The sequence below is a fragment of the Podarcis erhardii genome (assembly GCF_964252035.2).
Source record: "Podarcis erhardii genome assembly, chromosome: 6".
Taxonomy (NCBI): Eukaryota; Metazoa; Chordata; class Lepidosauria; order Squamata; family Lacertidae; genus Podarcis; species Podarcis erhardii.
Window position 1 is genome coordinate 96,452,839 of NC_138510.1, and position 25,772 is coordinate 96,478,610.

Genomic DNA, 25,772 nt, shown 5'->3' on the forward strand with positions numbered 1-25,772 from the left:
GAGCCTAGGGCTTGCCGATCGGAAGTCCAGATTCTGTTCAGGCAAAGCAGATAGAAAGCTGCTCCTCATACGAGACCAAGGAGAAGAGTCGGTGGAAGAAGATTGGAAGAAATTTAAAGTTTATCTACAGAAACATTGTAAAATTAAGGAATGCTAGAAGGATGTTGGAATGAAGTAATGTGGTTTTAGCAGAAATGATATAAAGGATTAAGTAAAAATGGATCGTTAATTGGTGAAAGAACAGAACATTAAATTAAGATAAATCATTAGGATAGAAATAAAGATGGAAAGGATTTGCTGAAATATGTAATTGAATTAGAATATAAAAAAAGGAGGTGTGAGGAGGTCAAGGAAATAAGCAAAGGAAAGAAAGTTATGTAAAGGATTGATTTTTTAAAAAATTATCTGCATCTTTTTTCTGTTTTTTTCCCTTTGTTTTTTTCTGTTTAAATATGTTCTTTATTTTTTCTTGTTGTAACCTTTAAAATCTCAATAAAAATCTATTGGGGGAAAAAATAAACCACTGAGCCTAGGGCTTGCTGATCGGAAGTCCAGATTCTGTTCATGCAAAGCAGATAGAAAGCTGCTCCTCATACTGTTTTAAAAAAGTGAAAATTATGTAGGTTTGCCTATAAATGCTAGCTGAATGGAATTCCTCCCTCATCCCTAGCAAATGTAGAGTTTCCACATCTGAAAGTGACACAGACCAGAAATGGAATGAACTGTCCATTCCTCTCCTAACATAAACATATCTATGTCCACTCTGGAGAGGAAAGTACAAATTCTCCGAGCATGTTATGCCATCCATTTGCCGACAGATGGCAGTCCTTCAGCAACTGCTTAATTTCATCACAGGTGCTAAGTAAGCTCAAGACTTCTTCTTCATGAATAGCCAGGAATGCTGCCCTCAACATCAAGGAACACTAAAGACGTAAGGCAGGCATTTCGAAGAAGGAAGCTCAAAAGCTCAGCGATGAATGCATGGCTCTTGAAAACAAATAGTTGTTATCAGCCAGGATGAGAGAAGAGTCAACCCAGCCCCAAAGCTCAGAGCCAGGGGAGGCCACCAGAATTTGGGCAGCAGAGCTAAGAGGGCCAGGCTTGTTGGGCAGGGAGAAACTCAAATACATACTTGTGACGTTGCACTTACAAAACATAATCCATAGTTCCTGGCACTAACTATACATAGGATCTGCTCTCTAGCTTCCATCAGGTCACTCCTACAGATTAATCTTCTCCATTAAGTTTAAGCCCATAATCCTCATACGCTTCTCTGCTTATTCCTACAGATCAAGCTGCCCAAAACAGCAGAGAAGTAAGACAGGTCATCTTTTTTTTTTCTTGGCAGGCCTACCAACTATAATGAAGCCAAATTATGTGTAATTGCATTCATGTCCATGCTACCCTTTTCTGTCCCCTCCCTCCCTCCCTTGTCTTCCACACGACTGAATGAGGATCGCTAGCTCATTGCATCCATAGACCTGTCATCTTCTTTCCTTTGGCTTTTTGGTTCCTTTAAAGGGCTTGCCAAAGAGGAATGCACATTTGCTGAGAAATAATACCCACTCTGTTGAGCTTGCTTCTACATAGAATTGTGTCCTCAAAAGTGTAGATGCCTTGGGATGTAATACTTTAGACACTTACCTGGGAGTAAGCCCCAGGGAATCCAAAGAGACTTTCTTCTTAGCAGACATGCATGGGCTGGTGCTGTTGGTTTTGTAGCAGGGTGTCTGCCATGGCCACGTGAGGCCAACCACAACAGAGAGGTCAGGTCAAAAGGACAGCAGATGCAGACACCTGCTTTTAGTATCTCCAGACCAGAGGAAAGGTCACCAAATGGAAGCAAGCAATTCACAAGAAAACATGGGCTCTTCTCATGAAGACCGTAGCACCCTCTAGGTGCAGAAACACATCCCGGATTTGAGTGTTGACTATGTCTACAGCATATAGAGGGATAGTCTGTCTCTAATGCTGTAGAGATTGTCTTACACACAAATGTTCACACTGCATATTTTTGAGTGAGTAAACCTTGTCTTTAAATGAATTTCGCTCATTGCAAAACAGAAAATAGTTTCTGTAAGGGTTCCCCTCAGAACAGTGCTGATCAAGATTTCCAACTCCTGAGGCATAAAGACAGAAGACACTTTTGGAAGGGAAGAGCTCTTCTGAGAAAATGTTGCTACTACAAAAGTACTGAAGCAACTGTATTCTTCTATGAAGTTCTTAGGGTAAGGGACATTTTAGGGGACCCTTCTTAAATGAATTTATCTACTTACACATTATTTACAATAGATTTGAGGTAGGTATAGGTAGCCTTCCCAACCACCGTTTATTGCCTTCCCCTCCCCGCAGTTGCCCCTGCAAGCAAAGTGAACCAGGAAAAGACTAACAGAGCGGTAGTCAGTCTTGACTCAAGGTGCTGGAGCTAACATATAAATGGCCTACGACCCAGAATGTTAAGAACTGCCTTTTCCCATATGAACAGGCTCAGGCCTTAAGATCTGCCTCAGACTGTCCCCCATATTCTGTAACCAGCGGAGATCTGGCAAGTAGGCACAAAACAGAGGTGGCCCTTGACTAGGGCTCGTCTTCACTGAGTTAGTCTGCCAGGCTCCCTCTGCTTTTAAATGTGCAGCCAAAACACATTGGTTCCAGTAGACTTTTACTTATAGTTCTGACCTCCATTCATAATTGTGGCTGGTCACTGTCTTGTTATGTCATTACCCTGGAGTAGATGCAGGACAGCCAAATTTATTTTTTACTGTCAACTATGAGATCCGGTCATTGGGCCATGCTGAAAATACATTGAAATATTGGAACTGCAAAGCAAGTTGCACATGACTGGTGCTGGGCAAGCTGGGCAAGCTCTTAGCCAAGCCTTTCTGCCAGGCACAGTGAACAAGATCCCTCCCACTAGTAGTTCAAGCTTTAAAAAACCTTTGAAAGGGGGTGGAGATTTAGAATTCATGAGATCTGGAAACAAAATGCATGTGATTCTTGTATGATTTGCCTTTTGATTACTGAGATTTTCAAAAACACAGCCCTCTTTTCTTCACCTCCTGCTTATCTGTGAAATCATGAGACCTTCCAACTTGCTATTCTGAAAATGAACGCAGAGGTTCTCAGCATCTCACTGGATTCAAAGGCTGACATGCCATTCATCTGAAGCCCCTCTCTGAACCTCATGAAGCAAAAGTTCTCCCCTCCCCTTCCTTACCTGTGTAGCTCATATAATTGTTGAAGGGAGTTCCAGAGAAGTGGGTCTGGCCACAGGTGTCATTGGTCGGATCTGGATCCCGACAGCGTTTGCTTTTGGGAGTAGGTGCAGTATCGGCACAAAGATCTCCAGTCTCCATGGATGGTGTTGTCTCCCTGCACAGGTCATCACAGGATTCCCTTTCATTTACTCCCTTAAAGACATGGTAGAGTCCCAGGATGTGTCCCACTTCATGGATCATGGTATTTGTATGACCCGGCATACCATAATAGGCCGGATTGAGGACCACACCGCCTGAAACAGCAAATGCATTCAATGTCACTCAGAGAGAGGAGTGGAATCCTGAGCTAAAGTAAATGCCAACTTCTCCAATGAGAAGTTCCAAACAGTGTTCCTCATCATGAGAAGACTGGCTCTGCTGCTGCTGCTGGGAATGGCCTCTGTAGAGCTAACCATCTTTAGCTCCAACCCTAGGTGAGCACCCTATGACAGATCAACAGATGGGAGAGGAAGCCCACTCAGCTACCTTAAATAGTATCCATGCAGCGGACTAGAGTCCTTCCTGCCAGCAGAACTACTTATGAGTAAGTATACCAATCTGCATGCCAACTCATAAGCAAGAAGGGATTCAGGTCGAAGTCGTTCCCAGTCCGCTGTTTTGCTCCTGAGGTGAGCTTCAGCAACAAGATGCATTCTTTCACGAGTAGACATGTTTCAAGCAGCAGGCTGGACAGAAAGGCAATTCTACTGCTGCCTTTCAAGGTGTACACACCCAAAAAGTGTGAGTGACAGCAGAACCTATTTTGGGGAGTCTGCTTCTCCTCCCAAAAGGAAGTGGCTGCAGCAAAGACACCCCGAAAATTAACTGCCACTAATGTGTGTGTTACAGACATTTCCACAGGCGTTCTTCCCTCTTTTATTCATGATTATTCTGTCCTGTAAGAATAGTAAAGGTAAAGGGACCCCTGACCATTAGGTCCAGTCGTGACCAACTCTGGGGCTGCGGCGCTCATCTCGCTTTATTGGCCAAGGGAGCCGGCGTTTGTCCGCAGACAGCTTCCGGATCATGTGGCCAGCATGACTAAGCCGCTTCTGGCGAACCAGAGCAGCACACAGAAATGCCGTTTACCTTCCCGCTGGAGTGGTACCTATTTATCTACTTGCACTTTGTGCTTTCAAACTGCTAGGTTGGCAGGAGATGGGACCAAACAACAGGAGCTCACCCCGTCGCGGGGGTTCGAACCGCTGACCTTCTGATTGGCAAGTCCTAGGCTCTATGGTTTAACCCACAGCGCCACCTGCGTCCCTGTAAGAATACTTGTCAATTAAGCAGTCAAACATTCTCAAAGTGAACACCAAATATTTGACCGTTATCAAACACTGTCAAATATGTCAAATATGATGCTGATGCCCCCTTCTTTTCATTATTCCATCTTTGTTTCTAATATCTTAGGCCATGGGTTACAGGCCAGGAACTGTTCCATCTTTTAAATATCATACATACGTATCGAAACACTGTTGCCTATAAATAATAACTCTTTTTTGTTATAAAAAGTGAACTTGGGTTGCTTTTTTTTTCATAATGACTAAGTCACACTTTTTAGAATCCTGAAAAACGAATGTGTTAATATTTTGCCATAAATATTTCTGGTGAAGTTGCCTCTCCTCCCCAAAGTTTTGGTCACAATAAATGCCTTAGCTATTAGGGTTCTCTTTGTTACAAAAGGATAACACAGTTCTCCCCTTGGCAAATCAACCTTATCTGACAGTATTTGACCCTGCTTAAAGAAACACTTTTCGACAGATCAAGTGGCCAGGCCACCTTTCTCTGCCTCCACAAGATTGTCATTTTTGCATGGCAAGATGGCATGCAGGAGAGCTCCATTCACTGAACGGGGAGCTCCTTAGCTAAGGAGCAAAAATTAAACCAGGAAAAGAAAACCGAGGCTGATTTCCCAGCCAAACCCCAGTCTGAGACAGGAGGCTCCCTTGCTGAAAGCAAAGGAGAGGAATGTGAGTGAGTGAAGAAAGAAAACCTTGCTAATAGCTAAGTTAATGGGATGTTAGAGCCCAGCCATAATCCCGCTGTGTCAACCGCTAACAGCAAACAGCAAAGTGAGTCTGATTGCTGAGGGCACGAGGGGCCTCAAAACCTACTCTTCCCACCTTCAAGTAGAAACTTGAAACCCTTTCCACTGAAGAAAATATGAGCGAGAGAGAGCCAGCTACTGCTGAGAAGTGTCTTGGCAACCTTGTACTCAATCCCCACTTTCTTCAAGACTGCTAGCTTGTTTTCAAACTGGGTGAACACAAAAAAAATCCATTTAATGGGGGAAAGGTTGCCCGTACTCTGTGATCCCTCTCCTGTGTGAAAATTTCTGCATATTGCAAGGGCCAAATTGGCTGCCCAAGGTCTCTGGGAAAGTGGGGGGTGGAATAGTTTTTTAAGCTTCTGCTGCCCTAGGAGATCATCTATAGCAGTCACACCTCCCCCTTCCAGATACCGTGCTGGCCAGCTCATTTACTTTACTTGTGGACCTGTTATGAATCAGCTTTGATTTAAAAAACAAGAACTTCTAAGGGGTCAGCAAGTGACTGCACAAAGGCCAGGGCCACCCATCAACCAGGGAAGTTAAGAGGTGTGGACTGAGTTCATGATGGCCTTTGCTTAGAGATCAAAACCTCAGCAAGCTAATAATCCTAGCTTGTCAAAGGCCAATGCTTTGGCTTCTCTTCAGGAACAGATAATTTACCACATAGGAGCTTAGGCCTTCATAAAAAAGCCCAGCAGGCTACAAGTACTTAAGCAAGCACTTCGCCACACAAGTCAACAACCCTGGACTTTTGGATCTAACCAGCTAAGCTGAAAGGTCAGTTCTGATGGCTGCAACAAGACCTGATGTTGTGGCCCTCAAGTATCTGGGTCACTAGAATGTGCTATAGGACGGCCAACCTCTGCATTTTCAGGAATCACACTTTTCTCCAGCCTGGGAGTCTAAAGTATATTGTGCCAAACAAAACTGATTTCTCTTCAGATGACAAAGCTCTGTAGTCAAGTGTGTGGTGTCTAGCAGTAAGTGGTAAATATGGGAGACTTTCTCCCTCCCTCCCTCTCTCTCTCCCTCCCTCTCTCTCTCATAACGATACAACCTGAAGTCACCCGATGAAATGGTTGAGCAACAGATTTAGTTAAAAGAAATATATTGCTTAATAAATAATATACGGCATTCACTGCCTCAGGTTGTGTTGATGGCCATTGGATTGGATGACACAGATTATAGGAAGGAGCATTCAAATTAACGGCATGAAGCTCTATCAAAGCCCATGAGAGACAAAAAAAAATTGTCTCAGATTTTAATGTGTTATTTCTCAAAATTGTTAGTGTTAATGTGACGCTTGAGACACTGAGTGTTTTGTTATTATTCAGATGATATTTACTGATGTACAGAAGGGCTAAGTTTTTTTTTAGATCTTTTAACAGCTGCCAATGATGTTTTGGCTCAGCAATGGAAAACAGCCACACCTACTTTAGGAACAGCTAATTAAAAGTTCTGGAAATGACCAAAATGGATATGCTTGTGATCAACACCAGAAAAATGGCTTCTCCAGTCTGCCCCCAATTAAAGTGGGAGGAAAAATGGGTTCCATTTCTCTTTACTCCACTGCGATACTAAAAAGAGTATTTTTGCAATATTTAATTTTTGAGTTTAAAACAAGATGAAAGAAAAATCGGTGACTATTTAGTCAGACTTCTTACTGTATTTGCTATAAATATTATGAGTGCATGCAGGAGCCAGAAAAATGGTTTTGAGGACTGTATTTAGCCCACAGACCATCAGCTGGACATTCCTGCCCTAAGTAGGAAGAAAAGGAGATAAAGGGTCTCCAGAGGGCTTTGAATCTTGGAAAGTTGTCACTGAGGTGAGGTGTGGTGTGCTGGAGAAAAAGAGTGAGAATCAAGAATGGGAAGCTTGCTCAACATTCAGGCAGCTAAAGGAAATGGTGAACATTTTTGTGTAGCTGTCCGGTGTTCAACTTTGTAAGCAGGTATCTTGAAAAGATCTACAAGATTCCTGAGAAACCCAAGCCACGTGCATTGGAAAATGCTTCCTAAAAGGGAATGAGGAACTCTTGAAGTCTCAGAACTAGATCTCTGCTGCAAAAAATCCCACATCACAAATCTGCTTTTGAATCAAAGGCAAAGTACTATGAGTGGAAGCAAACGCACTACGTGCATTTTTTTTTTTTAAAAAAAAGCAAATCCTGTGCCAAGAATTATATACAATATGCACATTACTGGAGAAATAAATCCAATACATTTCCGTTGGATTTTCTTCTAGGTAAGCATGTTTACGATTGCAACCCTGCCAGTGGTAACACGCAAAGAAATGAGGGAAAGGGGGGGGGCTGGTGGCATGAAGCAAGTTAAGGCAGCAGGTTAAGGGTACCACAAGGAGCAGCAAAGGTTCACAGTCAGCTCCGGAGGATGACCAGGTGGAGAAGCAATTGGAACCCACCGAGAAAGGTGCAAGACATCTTCTAACAAAGATGGGCTGTCCCCAGGGGGAAGGTCAAGTAGGGGAAACTGTGCTTTGGGGGATCCCACATTTGGAACCACCAGCCATGGACACCAGCCCCACTGCCTGGCTCACCCTGTAGCCATTCACCCACCCAAAGTTCTCCACCTCATCCCTACCAAGAGCAAGGCAGCAAGGGAGAAGGTGCAGCCCTCAGTGCCATTCCTAATAGGACAGGATAGCACAGGTTCTGTCTGCAAGTCTTCATGGAACCTTCTTTGCAATGGTCAGTGTCAGAGGGCAGCCCCCAATGCAGGTACACCCAAGAGCGAGGCTTACCAAGGTGGCTGAGGGCATCCTTGTCCCAGGGCCAGGTGGCAGCACCTGCCAGCTCCTCTCGCACAGAGCTAGCAAAGTAGACATTCAGGAAGTGAGTGCTGTTCAGCTGAAGCATCTCCTTCAGTTCCTTCACACTCATATATGCCCTGCGGAGAGAAGTAACACAAAAGAGTACAAATTAATTACCGTAGTAACAACACTTCGCATTCATGCAGGCCTTTCCCTGGGGGCCCATCTCAGTCATAGACCATGTGGCCTGATGCCGAATCCCTAAAACCTCTTCTCCTTTGAAGTGGGTCTTGGGAAGCACATGAGTACAGGCCAGTATCTTCATCAGCGTCTCTACTAGGGACAGCTTCACACCAGCATGACGACGCACTTTCAGGCAGACTGTATATTTGGAAAGAGTGGCAGAGAGAAAACATTTTAAGAAACCGTTCAAGAAAACCTGTGCTCACCCTGGCAGATGGCTCTTTGCACACAGGCTCCCAGTACTGCCTGGAATGACCATGTGAAGTTTTGCAGTGGTGACGTGGTCATTTCAGGAAGCGCTGCTGGGCCGGACGCCTTCCACGGCTTCAAGTGGGCTTTAAAAGAAAAATGAGCTGCAGAAAAGACCCCCTCAGCCACCTTGCTCACTTAAATGAAGGTAAGCACTACTCTTGCTGCAAACCAACAAATTTTGAACAAAGTTTTTCTGCTTCCTGTGAAAGCAGCAGAGAGAAAAAATACCTCTTTCACAGGGAGCAAAGACTTTCGCAAAAATAGGAGGCGGGGTCTGACCCAGCATTATTTCACACAACCCCTGAATCAACTTGGATTTCCCTATTCTAGATCACTGTGCCCGGGATTAACTGACTCCACTGAGAAGAACTGGATTTTTAGCTTATGCCAAACTTCCATCTGTGTGGTGAGATCTGTGATGGCCACATTCTCACATGCAAACCACTGCTGGATGCCTCCAAGTGATAAGCGCACACACACACACATAAATAATCCCTAAATAAGAGAACAAGGAATGAAAGTTCCTATTATGGCACAATTCTAACAGACAAGCAAAATGTAATTTCCTCAGGGGAACTCTGAAACGCCGCTCAGTAGCCTCAAGTCTTAAAATAAATCTTGTTTCCCAACCTGGTTGCATCTAGGAAAAACCACTCCAAAAAAACCACTCCAAAGGCTTGCAAGCCTTCCAAATTCCATGGACTGAGGTCAGTCATGTTTGAAGGGATATTCCTGCCACTCTCCAGGGGAGACATTTTTCTCACTGCCGCCTGGAGGTCCCTTGACACTAGTAAAATGTTTCCCGCCTCCCCATTCACTTTGACTTCATTATCAATCACCCCAGGGTTGTTGGCTTTTTCCATGAAGTTGGGCCAAGCAGATTTGATCTGATCCAAAAAGAAAAAAGGGAAAAAAGCAGCTAGATGTGAGGAAGGGGGAAAACAGACCTTCAATTACAGTGTGAGAGGAACTGCAGACATCCAGTGATGAGCGGCCCAGCGAAAGACCAAACAACATGGAACAGAGACCAAATCAAATTTGGAATGACCGACTCCCTTGGGCTTCTTCTTTTGCTGGTGTCTCCACTGGTGCTTTCATCCGTCATAAACAAGTGTTAGTGCCAATGTTACTCTATTCCACAGTTATTCATTCGTATCCCTTAGGCCTTCTGCATAGACTTCTCCCCCATCCACCCCATCCCCACAATGGCTCCTAACCCGAGGATTCTGTGACACATTGTCTGCACATTAATGGGAAGCTGGAAACGACTCTGTATTCTATTTCTGATCTTCTAGGAAGAGTGTCTGTGCTTAAATAGACAAATGACAGCACCCACTCACAAGAGAGGTTTTGGCAGGCTCAAGGAAACTCCAAGGTTTGCAGAAGTACAAAAATATCTTCAGGGGAAATCCTAAAAGGGGGAGACCCACAAAATTAGACAAATAAGGACTGAGTATCTTCAGTGGATATAAAATGCTTACTGACCATTGTGACGAAACAAATAACCTGTTGGGATGGAGAGGCAAGAAAATGGTGTGGCTGGAAAATGAGCCTGGAAGAAGAGGGTAGAGACAACCATCCTATTCCCTGGATAGGTCGTGTCCTGGCTCACACTATTTTTAAATATCTCCAAGGACAAAGGTGAGAGCAGCCCATAAAAATCAATGGAAAAATCCATGTTCTTAAACACAGCTGGGATTGAACACCAGTGTGTCTACCCCACGCCCAAAGAGTAGAAGGCAAAGACGATAGTTCCTGCTCTTTCTTATTTGGTCTCTTATTTAGGGCAAAACATTTGTAAAGAGCAAGGCCAATCCATCTCACTGTCCCAATATTGCAGGCTGAAAGGACTTGCATCTGCTGTCCAGGTGGATCAGGTGCCCAACAGGGGCTGGGATAAAGATGAGAGGGTGGGTTACAACATCCCTGCATTGCTCCTGTCTTCGCATTGGGTTGACCACTGTGAGAACAAGATGCTGAATTGCTGGACCACTGACCCCGCAGGCTCCTCTTATGTTTACATTGCAGGCTGGGCTGAGAGAGTGATGTTCATTCTTATTTACTTAATACAATTAGCTGTATCCTGCATTTTAGGGCGCCAAGTCTTTTAAGGTGCCTTATAAGTAACACCAGAGCACAACAGAATATTGACAAAATAACAATAACGATCAAAAATATAATATGGGTTATTTTACAACCACTTATTCTCATCCTTACACTAGTGCAACAGCCCTGGCGTTGACATCCAGTGACAACCAAAATTGGTTTGCTTTGAGAGCATATGTTGCAGCCCGCATTTATTTGTTTTTATTATTTATTTATTGCATTTATATCCCAACCTTTTTCTCCACGGAGCTCAAGGTCGTGTTCAAGGTGGTTCTTCCCCTGTTCATTTAATCCCCTAGGGTAGGCTGAGAGACATGAAGACTCGGTGAGCTTCATGTCCAAGGGGAGATTTGAACCCTGCTCTTCCAGGTCTTGGTCCAACACTCTAACCACTGCACAACACTGCCTCTGTTTCATGACACACTTTCCTAAAAGCAAAGGGTTTTGCACTTCTCTCACACAGATCAATTTCACTGTGCTTGAGACATCAATGGGGGGGGGGTATCATCTTTGCACCTCCCCACAATTGTCTGAAACTAAACTCAGTAGCAGGGGAAGCGTATGTCTCAATGTCAACTTTAAACCTCCAGAGAGAGCCTGTTGCTCATTCTGATGAACACAGCAACAACACAGTATTGAAGTTGGGGCAGCAGAGTCTCACAGCAAGCATGAAGTACGTGAATCAGTTTGAGAGGAAAAAGCCAGAGACAAATGATTTGTGGGAGAGAGCCGGATTCAGCCACCCCATTCTGCTGGAAGAAGCCACCACAAGGACTCCCACTAGCATAACAGGGTTTCCCTCCCCTCTCCTCCCCCTGTGTGCCCCTGTGCCTCCCCCAAATCCACTCTGGAGGGTGGGGAGAAATCCCGGAACAGTGTGTGGAGTGAGGAGAGGTAATTAAGTTGGGCAAGCTTGTGCTAAGAGAACAAATGACATTGAATTCCACCCTTAGTTAACAATCCAGTCCTGGGCATGTTAAGTGGAGCTTACTCCTATACAACCACACGTAGGATCACAGCCTGCACCAATCCTGTGTCCTTCAAGACACATTGCAGTCTTTCTGCAGGAGTAAAAAGGGGGAAAGCTGCCACTGAGCACCCCTTCCCTCAAATCCACCTTTCTGGTCCTTGGCAGTTACAACTACCAACTCTTTCAACAGCTACTGATCTCAAGATAGCTGCTGTCAGAGAAATTGGTCAACATGTTTCCAAAGACAGCAACAACACCTGAGGACTAACTGGAGCTCCAACACCAGCTTCTCCTCCTTTTCCCTCCTGGAAACAGTATGAGATGGGCGAAGATGAACTAAACTTGCTTCTCACAGTAGGGCTGGTAAAATTATTACCTACCATTTTTTAGCACAAAATGCAAGATCTCTGTAACTATGGGACACAACTTCAGGTTGCCCACCCCATAGGCAGCCAATCTGGCTATGCAACAGGGTGACTCTCTTTCAGGGCTGTGCTGTGGAGGCAGGCAATGGGTCTGCTTCAGCACAACATGGGATAGCTAAGTTGGTAGAGCATGAGAAACTTAATCTCAGTGTTGTGTGTTCAAGCCCCATGTCAGGCAAAAGATTCCTGCATTGCTGGGGGTTGCACTCGATGACCCTGGGGTCCCTACAATTCTATAATTCTATATATGATCTAGTTAAACTAGATTCAGAGTGTGTTTTGTTGTTGCTGCTGCTCATCTTCTTCAAAAACAAAACTGCAGCAAAACATGAGCGACATGAGCAGGACAGGACGGACAGGAGTCTGAATCACGTTGTGAAGACTTTGCATCCCAGAGAGATCAGTCATGCTGGTCACTTAAGTCTTTGGACAAAGGGGTCAGCAACTTCAGAAGATCAGCCTGCTTCTTCTGGCACTCACCATCAAAATGCCATCCAGTTCATCATTTTTTAAAAAATTAAAAATAGGTTTCAATGTTATACAACACAGTCACGAGCATGGCATTAAGATTATGGTGTCATTTCACATAGTGTTAAAACACGGAGAGTCCATGCAGGTTCTACACAGACAAGTTTGTGAGGCTGGTAGAAGAGCCTTACTTGCTTTTTCCGTTACGTATGGAAAAAAGGGAGACCAGGTTTGAACCCTGCATGCTTTTATGCAAGCGGGGCTATAAAGGAAAATACCTTTGATGAAACCTGGTTTCCCAGTTCATCATTCATCTAGTTCATGTCCTCCAGGGACAACTAAAAGCTATTCTCTCAGACGTTCCCAGAAGCTACATAGTGGATAGCAAGCACCCAGATGCTGACCTGGGTGGTGAAGTTCTTTCTGACCCAGATTCTTCTCTACGGCTGAAGTCATACATAATACTGAAAGGGCGCTGAAAACACATTCTTCAGATGTGCTGCCAGTCCATTCTCACAGATGTAGACAGTGAGGCCCCTCCCCGATTTCTGCCTCTTCCTCCTCTTGCTCCATCTGGGGGAGATTAACAAGGCAGCCAGATGCAAGAGGCGGGCAGGGCTCCCATACCTTTATCAGTTGCTTAAAAGGAGGATCACAGAATCACTCCTTCCAGGGGTGCTGTGTTTATCTGACAATTATTCACACATGCAAGACGGTAGAATGTGGCAAGATTTTCACTAATTTGAAACACTAATTTAGCAACTTGGTAACCCGGAGAAGAGGATAAAGACACAACAATTGTTTTTAACTGAGCTTAGAACAAAAAAAGCAAAATTGACAATAATTCTTCTACTTGTTGCCAGCCTGGGGCACTTCCCCAGATGGAAGACAGCAATTTCCAGATGCACCGTGCAAAGCTGGGAAGAGCCTCCTAGCCGTGGAAACATCTGTGCAAGGGAATAAGGGAGCAAACAGCTGGAGCCAATTAGCATATTGTGCCTTCTTGGGTTCTCTTTCAAATTTCACTTCTGCACTACAATATATCTTTGTAACGAAGTGCACAAACACATGTGCATGAACAGGCACACATGCACACCAGAGACAGATGTTTTGCTCTAAAGTCCATGGCTGGCAGCAGTGGGCACCTTGAGATAAAACCTTTCCTTTGCTATGCCTGGTATGTTGTACACACATTGAGTCTCTCCCTGCGTTCCAGCTCTTATTCTGGTTGTTGGCTTTAAGCAGAAGGAGGAGGGTAAGGTGGTCCGATACAGAGAATCTCAGGGCTTCTTTGCTTTCAACAACTGTATTGAAGAGGAAGTCTCAGCAGGTGCACCTTCTTGCATGCCTGCACGACAAGCTCCCCCCCCCCAGTCAAAAAGAGAGAGAGAGAAATCCTCCCTCCACTAGGAGGAAGGAATCTTAAAGGTCCAAGAGTTCTGTGCTCCCTTGCATCTCACCATTGCCTCAAGGCAGAATTAAGATTACACAAAGGCATTCTGCTCAGGTGTAAAAGAACAGAGATAACATTATGCCCACCAGCACCAGTCACACACCACAGGTTGGAAGGTGTACTTATGGAGACACCCTGGAAGATCACAGGTGTGCGCTGCTTTTACATGTGAGTAGAACACTTGAAGTGTCCCAAAGAGACTACCAACTCAGCGCACCCAATTCAGAGTTAAGGGTCACTACTTCACTCCCCTGCCGGAGCGGTCATCCCTTTAAACAAGGGTTTCAAACTTTCTGTCTTCCGACATCAATGTTATCTACTGAGGAATCCCTTGCAAGTCCACCCAAGGACCCTGAGTGCTGCAGAGGATCCAGGGCCTTTAACCAGGGCCAGCCCACTCATGAGGTGGACTGAGGCAGCTGCCTTGGGTGGCAGAATCCTGCAGGGTGGTCGCCCACCTCTGTTGCCACTGCTAGAGAAGCAGAGGTAGGGGCTGCTTCTGGTGAGATCTCACGAGAGCACCAAGCTGCTGCCCTGTGACCCAGTAAGCAAGGCTTTAGCAGAGAGGTAGGGGTGGTGCCTTCCTGTTTTGCCTGTAACTCTCCTAGGTTGTGCATTGCAGAAGAAACTCAGTAATAATGGGAAACAGTCCCGTCCCCCCCCCCCGAAAAGTATGTCTGCCTTTACTTATCTGCTCACTGAGAATCCCCAACCAGCTTCTGAGGAACTTCCTGGGGCAAGTGTCTGAAAAAACTGCTGTCCTAAAGTGAAAGAGCAGCAGGACTTCTGATTCAGTCAAAGCTCTTCGAACCCTTTAGTGGTTCATCTGCAGTAGGGGGCACAGGACTCCCACCTCCCCTCACAAACATTTACCCTCCTTATTTCCCCACCGCTATGGACCGCCATGAAAGAGAGCCAGCAACAAGATCTTCACCACTCTGGTGCTTCTCTGGTGCTATCAGTGCCTTTGGAAGGGCCACCTGGATCAGGATCAGAATGGGGTGGAGTGGGGGGAGACTGAGCACAAATACATATGAGGCTACATTTTGGAAATACAGAAAACTTTGGGAAAGCTGATCATGGATCTGACCATATAACATGCAGTTTTCCCCTAGGTCCAGCACCTAGGACATCCATGTCTTCTACAAGAAAGCCATCTGCAAGGGACATTCCACCTCTGGTTGTGCCCACATTATGATTTGCAAAGCCTTTTGTTCTCTGCCCCTTGCTGCTCCTCACAACTCGGTGCACATCTTGCCACACTCTCCTCTTACTTGCCCTTCTGCATGCCAGGACTTACGATCACTTTACGAGCAACAGATGGAGTAGACATTCATCATGTGCTTAGATCTCTGGACAACATTATTATTAAGTCTGACTTAATTTCTACCCACCCTCCTATAAAACCGAATTGATAACAGCTTCTAGGCTGTCCCCTTTCCGTTGCTTTCCCAGACTCCTCAAACATAGGAGTCTCCAACTGTCAGGATCCGGGCCAGTATATGGCAGTGCACACATGGGCATGAGTCAGAGACTGGGCTTGGGTGCAAGAGATCCATCTGGCTGTCAGCAGTTCACAGATCATGGTGGTGTCATAATCAATGTCAAGAGAGATTTTGTAACCAAATCAGGGCAGGAAAGCAGGTGCAAGGAAGGAAGGAATGCAGACAAAGGCACGGGAACAAGAGTGAAGAACAGGCAGGAGGGGGAAAATACAACAGGGACCCTGTCACAATCCTTATTGGCCACATTCTGGAGCTTTGTTCCTACTTTGTCATTTCTGAGCACCCTTTCGTACTCACCATCCGCATGGTGGGAAAACGGTGGCATTTTGCCAGTAATCCAAATCATGGTCAGTACCCGGTTGAATACATAGGAAGCGCACCTCTTCTCATGGCAAAAGAGGGTCTCCCAGAGCTCCTGCAAGTTTGAGTTTCCTTTTGAGAGCAGAGGGTTTGGCCTCAGGACCACCCCACCGAGCCCTATCATGTTGCAGCAGGAGCGGCAGAGAGGCCCATCTTCTCCATTTTTATTTATTTATTTATTTATTTATATTTGCATTTTCAAAAACAGGAGCAGAGAGCATATTTAACCTCCCTCCCCTTCCCCTGTCCCACTTACAACTTCATACCAAATGCAGCATATATACATATACCATATGACGTCCCTTCCACACTTTTCCTGGTTCCTTTGCTTTTCTACTACTCCATGTAAGCCACATCTTTTTAATCATCCAACTTGTTATCTGTTAAATTATCTATTTCAACTCTGCTGGATTTACTGGAGACCTGCAAAACTATGTATCTGTCTATACCGGTTCTTAAAATATCCACTAAACATTTTCTATTCCTCCTTATATTCCTTATCTTCATTTTCTCTTATCCTAGTCGCAAGACCAGCCAGTTCAGCACATTTGAACAATTTACACTGTCATTCTTCCTTAGTGGGGACTATACTTGTTCTCCACCTTTGTGCCAATAAGGTTCTAGCTATGGTGGTGACGTATAATAATAAACTCTTTTGGGTTTTGGGGGGACCTCCGTTGTTACCATCCCCAAGAGGAAAAAATCAGGTGTTTAAGAGAGAGGCCCATCTGCTCTAGAAGGAAGGGTAAGCTGGACAGCAGGTTGGAGCCAGGAGTGCTGGCCAAGGAGGGAGGCTGTAAGGCGCAGCCCTGAACTCCAGCCCACACACACTTCCCGCCCCCCTGGAAAAACAGAGAGGAGAAAAGCAAAGCTAAGAATAATGGAAAGGAAAGAGAAGGGCAAGGGACACCAACTGGAAGCAAAATGACACTGATTCAAAGAGACATGTCGGGAGACAGACTAATAAAGTCCGAGACGCGTCTCAAGAGGAGACGCCTGACCTGTGTCTGAACAGGACGCAGAAGAATTTGGCTGACCCTAGTCGATAGCCACCACATTGCAAATGTTCTGTTCAGCACAAAGGGCAGCGTACCGACAGCCTCTTCACACACTATAAATCTCCTGCATGGAAAGCAGCTCAGCACAGAAAAAAAAGCACGCCCAGATAACGTGCAAACATACGTCCCACACACATTTCATTTTGGGTGTGTTCTACAATAACACTCAATGAACAGGTCCTCTGGAGGAGCCCTCAATGCCTTTCACTAGGTATAAAATACATTTTGATCACTCGTGTGTTCTTAAAATGGCAAGTCCCTGAATCTCAGCATTCTACACACCATGGAACATGCAAGAGGACACTGGCCAATAAGAGGTTCTGGGTAGTCTTCCATTGAGAAACAGAAAGATTCCACGACTCTGCTCTACACAAAGCAGCAGAAATAAAGTGTGGTGGCACATGCCCTTTAGTTTGCTGACATTACACCAATGTCTCACATTGGGGAACTTCAGTCTTTCTCTAGACCAATGAAAGCCAGGTGCCCATTGCCACATCTACCACATCAATTCAAAATGCCAAGGCCCCTGTCACCCCAACTGGGGCACTTGCCTACTCCAAATAATCTACTTACTTTCTGAACCAGCATCTACTGAGGAGGAATAGAGACTAATACCAAGTGCTAACTTGCTAACTTGGTGGCACTGTGGTCTAAAGCACAGAGCCTAGGATTTGCCTATCAGAAGGTCAGCAGTTCAAATCCCTATGACGGGGTGAGCTCCAGTTGCTTGGTCCCAGCTCCTGCCCACATAGCAGTTCGAAAGCATGTCAAAGTGCAAGTAGATAAATAGGTACTGCTCCAGCGGGAAGGTAAACGGCGTTTCCGTGTGCTGCTCTGGTTCACCAGAAGTGGCTTAGTCACGCTGGCCACATGACCCAGAAAAACTGCAACCCCAGACTGGACCTAACAGTTAGGGGTACCTTTACCTTTAACTTGCTAAGCTGTGCATGACACCATTTTGTAAGCCTGTCACAAGTCTTCCCTTTTTTCCCCTCACCATGGAGAGTTTACCACAACGCTCTTCAGTTCACATGACTAACCTTCTCTATACAAAAAAAAAAGAAAAGAAAATTAAAATCCCCATATGCAGAAAACTGCTGTGTCAGTGAGAAGGCTAAGCTAAAACCTTTCTCTCCTGGTATTTAATTTTTCTACCTGCAGGATGTTTTGATGTCATTGTTTGAATGCAGGAACATTCAGTCATGAGAGCCCCTTCCAAAAATCTGAAGCGGAAGAGCCCAGACAAAGGTTTGCCACCTCCTGGAGAATTAGGTTCCAGGTCACTCACTGTGCTACAAAACCCAGGAAGAACTTAAATCCAAAGCTGATGATCTATCTACAGCTCTACCCCAGCTGCCTAAATACTTTACAGTTACATAAAATAAAATGTAAGGGTTAAGTTCACCTTCCCAGTTGCCCTGTTGTTAACTGCTTTGCTTTACTCTGGCACAGCAGACCTTGCTGAGTCAAGAATATAGCTAGCTAAGCCTCCACAAAATGTGAGACAAAGAACAAACATATAATCTCCTTGCCACAATCATCGTGGTGATCATTCCCACCTAAGTAACAACCCCCACAATGGTCTCTCTCAGGAGGTGATGGACTCTCCTTCCTTGGAAACCCAGCCAGATGGGCGGGGTAATTTTTTATTTTTGTTGTTGTTGTTGTTGTTGTTGTTGTTGTTGTTGTTGTTGTTGTTGTTGTTGTTGTTTATGCAGAGGCTGGATGGCCATCTGTCATGGATGCTTTAGCTGAGATTCCTGCCTTGCAGGGGTTGGACTAGATGACCCCAGGGGTCCCTTCCAACTCTACAATTCTCTGATTCTCTATCAAGCTTAGAGTTTGTGGGGATATGGATTATGTTTATTTAATAATGAGCTGGTTGTATGTAAAATTGAGGATTAAATTTGGCGAAATGTGAAGGGTGGGAGACGCTGGGAGATTGGTAGTGTTTGAGATGGGTGGAATGCATATTATATATTTATACAATATATATATATATTCTAGGGGTTTCATTTTCACCCTCTGCACACAGCCCCAGTGAGGATGAATAGTTTATTACTGGGGCCAGATGCCAGTCAGCCCTGTTCAAGGCCAGGGAGGAATTTGTGTGTGTTGTCTGGGAGGAGGCAAGGTCTGTTTTTCTCAGGCAAAATGTTGCTCAGAAGGAAATGTTTCAAAATGGATGAATGACCATTACTGATAGGTAAAAGAGGATTTACTCTGCTCGATTATTTTGAGGACAGGTTATAACAATGTATAGAAGCCACAGCAGAAATTGGCAAATGAACAGGGTGATGTTTAGGGAGTAGGGATGAATGTATTTTGAAATGATAGTTGGAAAAGCTATTTTATTGCCTGCCCTTGCCCCAGTAGGCTATGCTCTTTTTAGCTGGCTACATGTTGTACAAGCCTGCAAAAGACTTATGTTTGGGCCATGAACACCTTGAGCGACACCTACAACACTTGATCTTAGCCAAAAGGCCGAGAACTGTGCACACAGCCCTTTCTTCTTGAAATTAGGATGGGATGAACTGTGATTATAATAAAAAATACATTGTTGTTGTTGTTGTTGTTCCACATGTGTTTGCATGTGAGATAATGAGAGAAACTTCAGTTGCAACCACATAATGGAATATCGCTTTCCTCCGGCGATAAATCTAGCCCAGTCTGCATCTTATTGCTCTGGCTCCTTGGGGCTTGTTTTGTTTGGTGTTTTTTAATGGTAGCTGGTAGACAGAATCAATCACACAAGCGGTAATCCCCTGCAAATGGAACTTAATAGATTTTTTAAAAGGCAGCCTATTGACCCAGAGACCTTAATGGCTCAGGAGCTGCTTGAGTCTGGCGTGCAAATTCGCCAGCAGACAGTTTATAAATGCACACAAATCGAAAAGGGTAGTAAAAATCCTTTTAAGTGGCAGGCCCTCCAAAAGCACAACAGAGAATTTCCAGCATTAGAGCTCTTGGTATTTACATTATAGCCTCCCATGGTTGCCTCAGTGAGATGCTGAATGGATAGCCGGCAGGGAGCCAGCCTCTTCCTGCCACAGCTGAAGAGGATGACATCACCAGAAAGACAAGCAGGTGTCCAGCAAAGTTTTAGGACTTCAGATTAAGTGAACTGGGCAATAGATATCAACATCTTGAATTGACCTTTTATTTTAGGCGGAGCTATCACCATGTTTTGCCATATCTGAAATTCTGGTGAGAAACTAGGAGGTCCCTACTTGAGGAAAGAATCAAAGGAATTTTTTTAAGCCTTGCAAAGTGAACATCTCAATATTGCCAACCAGATTTTGCATTAAGTAACATTTCAAAGCAAAATGAAAGACTCCTGCTTTAGCAAAACAACCATGGAATTTTGAGGGAACCCAAAAAGATATTTGCAGTTCCGTTCTGTGCATTGTTTCTTTTTCGACTGATCAATGTGAATCATTCTGTCAGGCAGTGTGAAATGTGGGATAGAGTCTTGCACCTCTGAGCCTTAGGTGTGAGTCCTGGCTCTGCCTTGGGATCACTGTCTGGGCCTCAGGCAGATTCAATTCCCACTCTTTGCACAGTGACCCCAAGAATAGTGCATGGATTAAATGAATGCAGGTTATAATGCACTCTGCAAATGAAAAGTGCTATATTAGATTCATGATTATGACAACGCCCACCTGCATAGTTCAGTTTCCTGGGTCATAGATGTTGTTTTTTAATTTAGGATGGCCATAAACGTAAACCATTAGGTCCAGTCGTGGCTGACTCTGGGGTTGCAGTGCTCATCTCGCTTTACTGGCCGAGGGAGTCAGAGTACAGCTTCCGGGTCATGTGGCCAGCATGACTAAGCCGCTTCTGACGAACCAGAGCAGCGCATGGAAACAACGTTTAGTTTCCTACCAGAACGGTACCTATTTATCTACTTGCACTTTGACGTGCTTTCAAACTGCTAGGTGGGCAGGAGCTGGGACCGAGCAATGGGAGCTCACCCTGTCGCGGGGATTCAAACCGCCGACCATCTGATCGGCAAGCCCTGGGCTCTGTGGTTTAACCCACAGCGCCACCCGCGTCCCACTCTACTCTTATTCACAAGCTGAAACACAGTACAGTGCACCTGTTTACAAAACTTATCCGCACCTCCCATAAGATGTGGATGGAGGATTGCCTTGACATGTGCAGCGTTTTGTTCACATTCTATTCAAAGCAAAGAAGGGTCTCACTCAGTTGCACCTTTTCTAGTGCACAATGAGAATGCCATCTCAATTTATCAAGTGATGCACACATGGGAGGCTGAATGTGACTTTGGTTTTCCTTAACTGGACCGAGATGCATGGAATAGTTACTAGAGATCTGTAAGTTAGGAGCACTGATGCTGACTGAAGTACAGCAGTACAAACTTCCAGCAGTACAAACTCCAGTACTGTAGCTATTGCTCAGGGAATGTAAATGCTTAATTGCCCAGATGTGTAATATTTACAGGTAGGTTGATTATTATATTATATTATATTATATTATATTATATTATATTATATTAATAATTATATTTTAGGACTATTTTATGCTCTTACTTATTTCTTCACACAGAGGGTGGACTTATACTAGTGTGGAGTCTAGGAAGTCATCATCATCACAACTGTACGACCAAGAACCTAAAATCATCACATGCTTTAATATAACATAAAGAATCCAACATCAGATATGGCTGCATAAATGCCTCTTTGTTTGCTAAAGAATTATTTGCAAAACTGTTATCTTCTGCAACAAGACTCTTCCCTCGTTTTATTTCTTATGAAATGAATTCTCATCCAAATATATATTTAGATCCAAGGCACTGAGCATTCCAGGTAGCAGAAGACTGTATACAGGCCAGAAGTCTCTTTTTCTCTGGGATATGAAAGGGCACTCATTATTATTATTTTCTGGGGGGGGGGGCTGTAATGTAAGAACCACATTCTAAACTCTGTACCAGAGAAATTTTTTAAAAAATTAAACCCCCAGCCTGCTTCTCTCCCCACAATGTTACCCTTGGCAGCCGAGGGTCTCTGGCTCTTGGAGTCGTCTCCCCCATGGCCTCTTCCAGGCTTGTTTGGACTGCAGGGCTATGGAGCCTTTGGGTTCCATGGCCTCTCGCTCTGAACAGGAACAATTCCTATTTCCTAAAATAATAGCCCTGACCAAGCCAAAGAAAACTAAAAACAATATATTCATTTAACAACACTAACAATTTCACCAGAACTTGCCAACTCAAATGCTAGCTAAATCATTCCAGAAAGGCTTTCTACTGGACCTGAAGAAATCCCAAAAAACTCCTCTAACTGACACTCATATTTACTTTTGGACACGAGCAGGCCCCTTGGTGGCGGTCGGGGTGTGTGTGTGTGTGTGTGTGTGTGTGTGTGCGTGTGTCAATATTAGCAGCTCTTTGCGGAAGACTTCCATGTCAATTGGCAAGGAGACGCACATTGCCGTTTAAGGAGTCTCCACATTCACTGGCTGAGTCTACAAACAACACGAGGGATATTCGAATTACAGACATGAAATCAGCTTCAACAGTCATTCTCCCTTCCCATGAGAGCTGTAGTGCTGCGAGGAGAGCCCAGAGATCTCTAAACAAATAATTATGCACACCGTTGCCAAACTTAAGTTCCAATACAGAGATAGTGAACATTTTAAGTAGTATAAAGCCGTTAAATGTCTGAACGTGAAATAGGGCAGAAGCAGGTATTGGAAACCTGTGAACCTCCAGAAGCCATTGGACTACAACACCCATCATCACTGGCCGGCCACTGGCCATGCTGGCTGGAGCCAAGGGAAGTGGAAGTAACGGAAGAGAGAGGACCACAGGCTCTCTGCAGGTAGCCAGCCTCAGGCACATTTACTCCTTTCTCCTGCTCCCACCCACCCCACCCCCCATCAGCAAACATCTCTCCCCCTTCCACTGCACTGCTAGCACTGCATCAGCAGTAGTCAGCGCGGACCACAGTTCACATTAGCCTAAACCCAGAGAAATGAATAGTATGAGAGGGGAATCAATGGACATGATCCTGTGGACTTCATTGCAATGGGCTTTAATGCCTAGGAGTCTCCAGGCAGGAGGGCAGGGTCCTCCCTTGTCCGCCCACAACTTACCGGTGTGGAGATTCAGGGTCAAAGCACGTCTTCTTCACGTTGGTCACTCTGGGGTTGCAACAGTCCCCGTCGTCAAAATTGTCAAGCATGTTGTTGCATTCCATGTTGCAAACCCCATCCCGGCGCACCCAGTCGTAGCAACGCCCCAGCCGGCGGCAGTCCCCCCCGTCGTAGCCAGTTAGCGGGTGCTCACACTCGGGGTCACAGTATTCATTGCCAATCTTGCCAGGCTCACAGTTCATCAGGACCACTCGGTGGCGGAGCAAGGAGCTCTGCACCTTGTGTACGCTCAGTTGCCAGGTGATGTTATAGCGGCCAAAGGCTCCGCTCAGCACCTGGTGCTGGTGGGCAATCTGCTCCTGGCTGACAGTAGGATGGAGCCCCTCATCGTCATGAATGTTGACAACCCGGTAACGGACCACCTTCTCATTCCTCAGTGGCCAGTGGCTGTTGTAGTAGGAGATCAACTCCACGTTGTCGCAGACGGTCTGCCCACAGAGAGGGGGCATGAGCGGTGAGAAAACTGGAGGCTCTGGCACTTGGAAGGACTCCACCAGCGGGTAGGCACCATCTTTGAATGTTACCCATTGCTGCTCCAAGCGGCTGAACCTTGCACTGAGCACCATGGTAGCTTCTCTGTCTTCAACCTTTCTCAAGAAAGCTCTCTGGAGTTTCTCCTGGGGTAAAGCAGCATTCCAAATGGCCAGCAGAGCCAGGTGGCCACGGAAGTGGTGCCCATCCTCCGAGCTGTCACCTCCCAGAATCAAGGTGCGGCAAGAAGCCATGAAGGGACTGTGGAGAGCCCCAGACTGCTGGGAACTACGGGCCACCCGTTCTCCATTCAGGTACAGCAGCATCTGCTTCCCATTGTAGGTGGCGGCCACATGAGCCCATGTATTGAGTTCATAGCGGTGTGGTACCGATATGGTGGAAGATCTCTTGAAGCGGTCTGTCCGGAGTGAGAAGAAGAAACGGGCATCCTTCTTCCCAGTGTTCTCCTGCGTGCGGATGCCAAGAGTCCAGCCCCTGTCACTGGCAACGTGGGAGCAATTGTCAAACACACCTGAGTGGAGGAGAGAGAGAGAGAAAAGAAGAAAATTCAGCACAGGGGATGCTGAAACTCCAGAACAGAAGGAGTGAGTTTAGGATGAATCCACACTAGATCTTCAAACTGGCTTGGATCCAAGGGCACTATAGTGGCTTCCCTCAAAGAACCCTGGAAACTGCAAGAGATGTGAAGAAGTCTTGGTTTAAGAGGGACGACAATTTCCAAGATTTCTTGCTAGCAAATCTAAACCAAAACAGGTTGGAAATGCATTTAAAATTTGGTCCACCAGACACCAATTCAAACTGGGTTCTAATTTGTAGCCACAACGATAGTATCCAACAGTAATCATTAACCTGGGCTGTCTGGAATCTGCTACATCAGTCATGGTGCTGTGCAGGCAGTGAGAAAGGGCACATTCCCTGCACCATATCCACCTAAAGATCTTATTGGAGAAAGAAGTGCTTTGTTCCAAATCTGAGGAAAGAAAAGGAGGAAGACAAGCAGTGTGGAGGCGCCCCCATCACATATCTTCTCCAGCACTGAGCTGTTTTTTTTTGGGGGGGGGGGAGTCTCCCAGGTTTGCAGCAAATGCCAGTGGTGACAACTGGCCAGTCCCCACAACTGCCACTGAGAAACACACACACACCAAATCCCTGTAGCTGTTCTGAAACTTTTTTTTCAGATTGCTTTTTTTAATTCCTAAAAAGGAAAGTGAACACACTGGCTGAAACAGTTAAGGCTGAAACAGCATTAACCTCAAAAGAATATACTTCAGTCATGCAAACTGCAAATCTGGGAGAAAACTCATACTGTGAGTGAGCGCCACCATGGTGACTTCTCTTTAAATAATACGCCAGTTTTCTTGACACTGCACTGTGAAAACTTCTATAAACTGGAAAACAGCAAACGATGCCTTCCTGCTGTTGTACAGCTATGCACAATATCACGTTTCACTTTGTAGAAGCCTTATCCTTCCTCACACAAACATTCTACTCCTCCTCTGTCCATGATATTGTTACCGGGCACCGGTCGTGGGGTGGGCAGTCATTCCATAAGACGACTCAGGCATCTCCAACTCCTGAACTATGCAAAGCTCATCATTATAAGAACTGTGCCTGAGTTTTATTCCTCTCCCTCTTCCTTCTCGGTCACATTTCCCTTGTATGTGAACTTTTTTTTCATTTAGATTGTATTATTATCATAATCATTATCACTATAATAATGATTATAGTGATAATAAATGACATTATTTATTATCAATAAAATGTATTATTATTATTATTAATTCATTGTCACTATTATTTATATTACTCGATCAGGATAGAATCATAGAGTTGGAAGAGACCACAAGGGCCATCGAGTCCAACCCCCTGCCAAGCAGGAAACACCATCAGAGCACTCCTGACATATGGTTGTCAAGCCTCTGCTTAAAGACCTCCAAAGAAGGAGACTCCACCACACTCCTGGGCAGCAAATTCCACTGTCAAACAGCTCTTACTGTCAGGAAGTTCTTCCTAATGTTTAGGTGGAATCTTCTTTCTTGTAGTTTGGATCCATTGCTCCGTGTCCGCTTCTCTGGAGCAGCAGAAAACAACCTTTCTCCCTCCTCTATGTGACATCCTTTTATATATTTGAACATGGCTATCATATCACCCCTTAACCTCCTCTTCTCCAGGCTAAACATGCCC

General features: G+C 45.1%; 1 protein-coding gene across 1 annotated transcript in view; it reads right to left on the reverse strand.

Moving 5' to 3' along the window:
* The window catches only part of PAPPA2 (pappalysin 2), a 112,387-nt gene that overhangs the window by 71,206 nt on the left and 15,409 nt on the right, over positions 1-25,772 (reverse strand). The window contains exons 2-4 of the mRNA XM_081865091.1: positions 23,037-24,099; positions 8,074-8,219; positions 3,218-3,511 (exon numbers count right to left, since the gene is read on the reverse strand). Coding sequence (XP_081721217.1) covers positions 3,218-3,511; positions 8,074-8,219; positions 23,037-24,099 — 1,503 coding nt within the window. The remainder of the gene's footprint in view (positions 1-3,217; positions 3,512-8,073; positions 8,220-23,036; positions 24,100-25,772) is intronic.